Raw genomic sequence first — 9323 nt, 5'->3', positions numbered from 1 at the left:
TCCTTTAGCAAATACAAAAACATGAAAAAGGATTAACTAGCAAACCCTAAACCTAATGTGAGAGTGAGTCTTGGCCAAGTGAAGGAAGATGATTGGTGGAGGCATTCCCATGAGGATTCTAGGCCAAAAGAGGAAGGAGACCAAGTGACCTTCTAAGGCATAAACCACAAAGGCAAAAGGAGACAAGGTACATGTCTACTTTTGCTTTTGCTTTATGCTTTTTGCTTTCCTCTCTCTTCCACTTCATCCAAGTGCTCCAATCACCAAGTGCCACCTAGCCATGCTCTACTTTCTCTTAATTACCTACAAAACAAGACAAACAAGGATTAGCATGTTGGTTTAAGTTAATCTAATCTTGGTCAAAGGTCAACTTTGGATCAAAGTCAACAAGTCAACCAAAATAAATCAATTAGAAACCAACTTAGGGAATTCAAACTAAAGTAATGCAAAACAAAGATAAAGGTGATGGAATAGAATACTCCCCTCTAGACATGCTTCTAGTGATCCTTCTTGAGGGAGCTTCTAAGGAGGTGGTCATGCCTTCATCATCCTCCCTTTCTTGGTTCCAAAGTCTTGTTTGGCCCAAAATGCCCCATTAATCCTCCCTCATGTGCCTCTCTAATGAGTGAGGCTCTTAAGGAACCTTGGGGAATGCAAAGTCTCTTACCTTTGAAAAGATATTGATTGAGAAGGTAAAAGTCTTTGTAAGCCCCTTGGTGGCACTCACTATGAATGGAGGAGAAATCAACATCCCTTGGATACAATTCCTTAATATGATCAAAACTAAGAAATTTAGTTTCAAGAATTGAAAGGAGGGAATGCCTTCTTGAAAGTGCATCCGCCACAATGTTAGCCTTTCCTTACTTATGTTTGATCACATATGGGAATTGCTCTAAGAACTCTACCCACCTAGCATGTCTCTTGTTTAGCTTGCCTTGGCTTTTCAAAAATTTGAGTGACTCATGGTCACTATGTATCACAAACTCCTTTGAAAGAAGATAGTGTTGCCAAGTTTGCAAAGTTCTCACAAGAGCATAAAGCTCTTTGTCATAGGTGGAGTAGTTGATGTGACTCCCCTTGAGTTTCTCACTAAAATAGGCTATGGGGTGCCCTTCTTGGAGAAGCACGACCCCAATGCCTACATTGGATGCATCACACTCAATTTCAAAAGTTTTGGAGAAGTTAGGGAGGGCTAAGATGGGTTTTTGGGCAAGCATTACCTTCTTCACCCCTTTGAGGGTGATCATGCTCTTCTTGGACTCATTACCATGCCCTTGCGCCTTCTTTTGCGCCTTCTCTTCTTTTCTTTTCTTTATCATTTGCAATTGGTCCTCATTGACTTCTCTTGGTGAAAGAGGTAGTAATGTGATTTTTTTGCCTTGGAAGCTAAATGTAAATTTGTTGGCATGGCCATCATGAAAAGCTTTCCTATCAAATTGCCATGGCCTTCCTAATAAAATGTGGGTTGCTTCCATGGGCACTAAGTCACATAATACCTCATCTTTGTAGTTTCCAATGGAGAAGTTAATAAGGACTTGTTTGTCCACTTTAATCTCACCTTCCTCACTAAGCCAAGAAAGCTTATAGGGCTTAGCATGAGGGATGGTTTTCAAGCCAAGCTTGTCCACAACCCTTGTGCTAGCCACATTAACACAACTTCCACTATCAATTATGAGGGAGCAAGTTTTATTGTTGATTTGGCACCTTGAGTGAAAAATATTTTCTCTTTGGTTTTCAAATTCTTTAGGCACTTGGCCTAGCATGTGCCTAACCACCAACAAACCTCCTTCATTAGGTTTGATTTCATCCTCACTTGAAGATTGTGAAGAAGTGTGGGAGGAAGAACTTTTAGGGGAGGGGGGAGAAGAATGTTCACTTTCAACCTCTCCTTTAGGGTTCAAGATCATGTTCCTCTTTGTTGGGCAATTTGAAGCAATGCGACCATAGCCCAAACACTTAAAACATTTTATGGAACTAGTTCTTGAACTTTGAGAAGAGTTTGCACTTTCATGGGAGGTTCTAGACGAATTAGTCCTAGGTGGGTGGTCTTTGGAAGGTGGTTTCTCATCCTTTCTTTCTTTTCCTTTCCAAGTTCTAGAGTAGTATTCATTGTATGAAGTATTCCTCTTGGCCTCTTGTTTCTTTTTCAATTGACTTTCAACTTTTAAGGCCAAGTGTAAAATTTTGTCAAGAGTGGAATACTCATATAACTCAACTACATCTTGAACTTCTCTTCTAAGACCACTCACAAATCTAGCTACCTTTTCTTCTTCACTTTCAAATTGGAGTCCTACTTTGAGAAGAATGGACTCCATCATTTTAAAATATTCATTCACACACATAGACCCTTGTTGAAGCCTTTGGAGCTTCAAAAGAGTCTCCCTCCTATAGTAGGAAGGAACAAATCTCGCGCGCATCAAAGTTTTAATGTCCATCCAAGAGGCCGCGGGTGGCTCTTGGTTAATATTGTCCATACACAATTGATGCCACTATGTCATGGCATAATCTTCAAATTCTAAAACTACTAAATCTACTTGTTCTTGATCACTAACTAAATGAATATTGAAGATTTGGTCCACTTTTTGCTCCCACTCTATGTAGAGGTTTGGATCATTCTCCCCCTTGAACTTTGGAATCTTGATTGGTGGAGGTTGTCTTTGTGGGAGTTGATTGCGCCTTCCACCACCATCATAGCCGTGTCTTTTTCTTCTTCCACCATGGCTAGAGTCCTCGGAAGAGGACCTCCTCCTTCTCCTCTCATCTTCCCTAAGCTCAAGTCTTTGGATGTGCTCTTGTAGGAAGATCTCACTTTGCCTCCTATCCGCCCTCAATTGGTCAAAAGTTTCTCTCCTACTCACTTTCATCTCACGTAAGATGTTGGAAAGGGTCATTTGTTCACTTTCTTGGGCCATAGAAGTCACCATGGGAGGGGAATAAGGTGAGACCGACTCCTCCTCTTCTTCTACCTCCAAGATTGGATCCATATTCATGTTCCTACACCAAATACTCACCAAAAACCGAGACAAGGAAGAGGTTAGCTAACAAAAAATTCCAAACCCAAGACCAAGTGTGGTCTTCTCAAGCACCCAAGTGTTTTTGATCACACTCCCAAAGCACACAAGCAAGGCTAGCACTCAAAAACCTTCCAAACAAGTGAAAACACCTTTAAAGAGATGAAAACCTTTTCAAAGCTCAAACAAGTGGCTCGGCCACAACACTCTAGGAAGACAAGGAAAAGAAAACTACTAAGACAAAACAAGGATTACCTAAAGACAAGCAAGCAAAGCTAAAAAAAACAAGAAAGTTTAACTTCTAAGGAAACTTGTTTTTTTAAAGACAACTTGAACAAGACTAAAACAATGAAAAACACTTTTAAGGACTCTATGGAAAGCATTTGAACAAGCCAAGATTATACCTCAAATTATGCATACACCATGAAAGATCATAACCAAGTCAAAGCATGGAACTAATTTGCCAATATTACCCAAAATCCAAGTATAAATTTTGGTAGCATAACACCTAGTAAAAATGGCCAAATGGATTCACCAAGCATTGTAAAAGCTCTCGGCCAAACTGTTTTTGGTCTTGAAAACACTTTTTCTTTTCAAAACTAGGTACTTAAAATGATGAGAAGGATGTTTTAGGGTGTCTTGAACACTTAGTTCCTTAAAATTAGGTCAAAATCAATTTCAAGGAGCATACAACAACACAAGGCATAGATCTCAAGCAATAGTTCAAAAACTTAGAAACAAAAACAAGAAAACTCAAAGAAGCATATGACAAGAGACTCAAGCAAAAGTTAGACACATTTAAAGACTCAACATGACATACACAAAGACACAAACATGTAGCTATCATGCATTTAAACTCATGGATTTGAGGCTCAAAGAGTAAGCATCAAAAGACATGTTATCCAACCACATTTAGGAGCAAAAGAGTCCAAAACCGAAGCCAAAATTGCCACAACATAACCTGAAAACGTTGTTTTTCGTATTCTCGGCAGCTCTGACCTTTGCTCACTCATTTAATCATAACTCTCTCCACAGAACTCCAAATGCGTTAATTCTTTTTTTGTTGGAAACTAGACTCACAGAGCTTTCTTTTGATATAAAGAACGTTATTTTTGGACCACTGAGCTAGCTGCAGTTTCCTTTTCAAAAACGCACACGTTGCTGCCAGCACTGTTTTTATGTGGACCATTCAAAGATAGCTACACAAGACAAGGTTAGAACATGAAAACACCATATTCAAGGACAACCAAAGCTCTAGATACCAAATGATGAAGGATTATCTTGTTTCCTTTTAGAGTTATGAATATGGTGAAGTTATTTAAGAAAGCTTTTTGAAAATTCCCACTGCACATTAAGATAGCAAGCTATCTGGATGTGAAGGTTCATTTCTCAAGCTCATGAAAGGAAGAAGAGAGTTGGATTCAAGCTTAAACTCACACAACATTAAAAACACTTAAAGAACCAAAATGAAAGAAGAAACATTAAAAATGGAAAGCATAGAAGATGAAGCATGGAAGAAGCACGCCACTCATAGGGGGGGATCTAAGCCAACCAAGTCCTAGAGATGAGTGATGGTGCCGCCACTTGCAAGCAAGATAAGGCAAAGGTGAGTTCACTTCTAGGAAGGAGAGCTCACGAAAATTTAAAGGTTGAAACACAATAGTTTAGAAACAAAATGATCAACCCTTTTACAAGACAAGGAGCACCCTTTAAATAGGAGTTCATAGGGATCCTTTAGCAAATACAAAAACATGAAAAAGGATTAACTAGCAAACCCTAAACCTAATGTGAGAGTGAGTCTTGGCCAAGTGAAGGAAGATGATTGGTGGAGGCATTCCCATGAGGATTCTAGGCCAAAAGAGGAAGGAGACCAAGTGACCTTCTAAGGCATAAACCACAAAGTCAAAAGGAGACAAGGTACATGTCTACTTTTGCTTTTGCTTTATGCTTTTTGCTTTCCTCTCTCTTCCACTTCATCCAAGTGCTCCAATCACCAAGTGCCACCTAGCCATGCTCTACTTTCTCTTAATTACCTACAAAACAAGACAAACAAGGATTAGCATGTTGGTTTAAGTTAATCTAATCTTGGTCAAAGGTCAACTTTGGATCAAAGTCAACAAGTCAACCAAAATAAATCAATTAGAAACCAACTTAGGGAATTCAAACTAAAGTAATGCAAAACAAAGATAAAGGTGATGGAATAGAAGACTCCCCTCTAGACATGCTTCTAGTGATCCTTCTTGAGGGAGCTTCTAAGGAGGTGGTCATGCCTTCATCACCCAACCTTTATTGGAACATTGGAAAGCTATAAAATGCATCCTTCGCTACTTAAAAGGAACTCTAACTTATGAATTACACCTACGTCCTGTTGTTCTCACTAGGGGTGGGCATGGATTGGATTTTTAATGATCCAATCCACATCCATTTTAGATCTAAATAATTGGATTAAATTTTTGACCCAAATCCATTTTTTTAGCAAAAGTAGTTTGGATTTTTTTAAAATCCATATCCAAATATTTGGATCAAGATTTAAATCCAATCCTAATATTTGGATAGAGTTCAAAATCCAGAATCCATTTTTTATAAAACAAATTTAAATTGAATTTTTTAAAACTTGTATCATTAAGGCCTGGATGTCCCGGATGGGCTTGACAACTTGGACGGGCCCAACGACCCGAACGGGGCCGATGACCAGGACAACCCAAACAGGCCTGACAACCTGAACGGGCTCGACGACCTGGACGGGCCCGACAACACGAACACGGTCGACAACGCAAATAGGCTAGTCAGACCCGTCCGGGTCGCCGGGCTCGTCCGCCTGACTCGTTCGGGTCATGGGGCCTGCCTGACCTGTTCGGGTCTTAGGGCCTGCCTGATCCGTTCGGTTCTTCGAGCCCGCTTGACCCATTCGGGCCCGCTTGGCCCGTTCGGGTCTTCGGGCCCACCTGGCTCATCAAGTCATTGGGCCCGGCTGCCCCGTTCGGATCATTGTGCTCACTTGAATTTTTTGGATCGTTGGGCTCGATTGACTCGTTCGATTTGTCGGGCTCGCCTAGCCCATTCATTTCTTTAGGCCTACCCAACCTCTTATGGTCGTCGGGCCTGCCCGATCCGTATAAGTCGTTGAGCAAGGCCTGTCCATGTCTGAATTTAGCATACTCCATCTCAACCTTTAGTCTAACCCAACTAAGAATTTAAATTGAAAATTTGGATTGGATTTTTTGGATTATCCATATTTAAAAATCTTGATTTATAAAATGTATATCCAATCCATAAAATATATAAAATGTAGATTAGATTGAAATCTAGATCCATTAAATGGATTTTAAATGGATTGGATTTTTAATAAAATGGATTATAAATGGATTGGATTGGAGCAAAAGTTGATTGGATCAATAAAATTAGATTTTTTGCCCACCCCTAGTTCTCACTAATGGGTGTTACACTTTAAATGCTTATTGTGATGCAGATTGGACATCAAATATAGATGATCGTTGGTCCAACTCTAGTGCCTGTATTTTCTTTGGACCTAACTTAATCTCTTAGTGATCTAAAAAGTAGACACTGGTTGCACGTTAGTGCTGAGGCAGAGTATCGAAGTCTTGTATCACTACATTTGAAATTCTATGGTTGTAGTCTCTTCTAAAAGAACTTCACATCATATGTACTCCTCTTGTGATTCATTGCGACAATCAAAGCATAGTAGCCGTTACTCACAATCTTGTACTGCACTCTTGCACTAAACATATGGAGCTTGACATTTTCTTTGTTTGTGAGAAAGTTCTCAATCAGTCCTTATACCTTATACGTGACTTACATTTCTGCCACTAATCAAATTGTTGATCTCCTCACAAAACCTCTCTTTAGAAGTCGTCTCTGCCTTCTCTATGACACTCAATGTCATTGAAATTCTTCAATCACCTTGATTTTGAGGGGGACTGTTAGAGAATATCAGTAGAATATCTCTCAGTTTTGTCTTTTCTATTTCTCTCTCCATTCTGTTTTGTATACATGGTATTTAGTTTGTTACATTTTATTCGTTCTGTTAGTCATATAGAGTGAATCACTCATCTAGGACACTTTCTATATAAACTGATGTATTGTTTATTATTCAATGAATGAGAATGATAGACTTTTCCTCGTTCCTGGTTATCAATTTCTAACATATGCCGAGATAAAGGTAAAAACAGATAAAAAAGAGAAACAAGAAATAAAATACTAAGATTCCAAACATAATACACCACAAATACCAGCAGTTAACCTATCTTATCAAGAATTGATACTAAGTAAAAGTCATAAAACTTTTCAAAACCAATTAATTAACCGCTTATTTGAGTTTCTATTAACATGTTTAAATTATTAACAAATTGATTAACATGTATAACGGAAAAATTATTTAGAAAGGAGAAAGCAAAAATTCAAGAACCAATCGAGCACGAGCAAATTTTAGAATCATTATCTTCTATCGTTTTCTTTTATTTCCTGTTCTCTTCGTCTTGCTTCATTTTCTATTGCGGCGGTTAGAGGCTTATTGAATCATTGACAAGAAGAGGCACAATTTGTCCACTTCCTTTGTATGAAATTATATATATATTTTTTATTTTCATTTTCAATTTCTTATTTATTTTTTCTAACAAATAATTAAAGTTAATTATTATGATTTATACTAAGGCAATTTGTGCAAAAACACTGCTTAATTAACTTAAATATTTATTTTATTACTTGTTAATCGTTGCAAGACAGGTATATATCATGACGACACACCTTTATAAAAATATTAATATATGAACTTATTATAGTTTAAAAAAAATTGAATAAATTTTATTATAAATAAGTTTAAGTAATCGTGTCCTTAATTTAGTTGCATGGGAAAGAAACAGTTAACAAGAAAGTAGCTAACCAATCTACACCAAGAAGAAATAGTAGTGCATGAGCACAAACAAGTAACTTCTACATCAAATCCCTCGAAAAAAAAATTAACTTCATATCAATTTAATTCTTCTAAACAATATTTTTATTTATACAAGGACATGCAAATATGTGCTACGCAAACGAACTCTAAACATAAAATTTCAGCACCCAAATCTCAGTTGGCACAAAAATAATCAGAACTTGATAAAAGTTAAAACACAAGACACAACGGCAATAAGATAGAACACCATGTGAGAGGGGACTTCAATAGCGTTTCCATCAGATGAACCACCATCTGTTGATGGCACTGTTTTAGATCCTGCACCTGCAATTCACCAAAATGACATAATAAAAACATCAGCAATTCTTGTTCGAGTTCATGCACTAACCGACTCAACTATTTGAACTAAGTGAATCAATGAAGATCATATCATTACTCTAGAAGGTTTCTGTACAAAGTGTATATCAGAACTTGTGGCTTTCATCTTTCTTTCATTCTGAGTTTATGTTATAAGATGAAATACCTGAGGGAAAGTCTGAAGCAGAAGGTGATATTGATTCTTGAGGGGATTCAGGTGAAGAATCAGAAGGAGAACCAACTGGAGCAGTGGAAGGAGATGTTGGTCCATTCCCAGCTATATAATCAAATTAAATTCATGTCATGAGAACAAAATCAATACTTTATTATTACCCAATTCATGCTTTAGTTTTACTTATGATGTAAAAGACTTAAGAGTTTAGTTAATATTGTTACCTTGACACTGGCTAACTGGGGGAGTTTGAACTTTACAAGCGCCAGGGAGAGACAAAGCAAGAGTCTGATTGATGGTAATTCCGAAAGTGGAACCACCATTGAGCACGGAGCAAAGGCACTGTGGTGAAGATTGGACAACGGTGGAGAGCTGAGAGCAACATGAAGTTGATGGGGTTGAAGAACTTCCCATTATGTAGTTCAGGCAAGGGCTCAAGCTAGTGAGTGTGCTGGTGCAACCTGATTGAGCAGTAGCATTTTGAGTCCACATAGTGGCCACCATAACCGTAACTACACACAACACAAACCCTCTAAAAGCCATTGTATTCACAAACTTCTCACAGATCAGAAATCTCAAACTCTGATTTGTGTGCTGATAGGGATAAAAAGGTGGGAGGTATATGAGTTATTATATAGAGGAAAAAGAAGTTCTGATTCTAAGACATAGACAAGTAAATTAGGTTGCCTACCCTTTGTGATTAAAGACACGTCGAGGAAAAACATTTTTCCTTAAAAGGAAGTGATTATCGATAATTATAACTATATGGACTGTTTTGTTTAATATACGAAAGTGTCGTAATATTCTAGAATATGTTTGACTCTACCACCCCCAAGATGTAAGGACCTAATTAACTTTAATATTTTTTAAG

The 9323-nt window shown here is 37.9% G+C and overlaps 1 protein-coding gene across 1 annotated transcript; it reads right to left on the bottom strand.

Moving 5' to 3' along the window:
• Positions 1-7975: 7975 nt before the first annotated feature.
• LOC114192267 (non-specific lipid-transfer protein-like protein At2g13820) lies at positions 7976-9067 on the bottom strand. The gene is made up of 3 exons (XM_028081928.1): positions 8677-9067; positions 8447-8557; positions 7976-8247 (listed from the first exon to the last, which is right to left on the bottom strand). Exons 1-3 carry the CDS (start codon positions 8993-8995, stop codon positions 8117-8119), a joined length of 561 nt encoding a protein of 186 aa, XP_027937729.1. The 5' UTR covers positions 8996-9067; the 3' UTR covers positions 7976-8116.
• Positions 9068-9323: the final 256 nt, after the last annotated feature.

This window comes from Vigna unguiculata, chromosome 7, assembly GCF_004118075.2.
Source record: "Vigna unguiculata cultivar IT97K-499-35 chromosome 7, ASM411807v1, whole genome shotgun sequence".
In the NCBI taxonomy this organism is placed as follows: domain Eukaryota; kingdom Viridiplantae; phylum Streptophyta; class Magnoliopsida; order Fabales; family Fabaceae; genus Vigna; species Vigna unguiculata.
Note: the sequence above shows the minus strand (reverse complement) of the source record. Positions and strands in the feature narration are given on the sequence as shown.

Bases quoted from the DNA above. Each gene is read 5' to 3' on its own strand.
- LOC114192267 (XM_028081928.1), bottom strand. From the start codon at position 8,995: ATGGCTTTTAGAGGGTTTGTGTTGTGTGTAGTTACGGTTATGGTGGCC. The intron at 8,558-8,676 runs GTAACAATATTA...TTGATTATATAG, and splicing joins CCCAGTTAGCCAGTGTCAAG to CTGGGAATGGACCAACATCT. The intron at 8,248-8,446 runs GTATTTCATCTT...GGTGAATTGCAG, and splicing joins TGCTTCAGACTTTCCCTCAG to GTGCAGGATCTAAAACAGTG.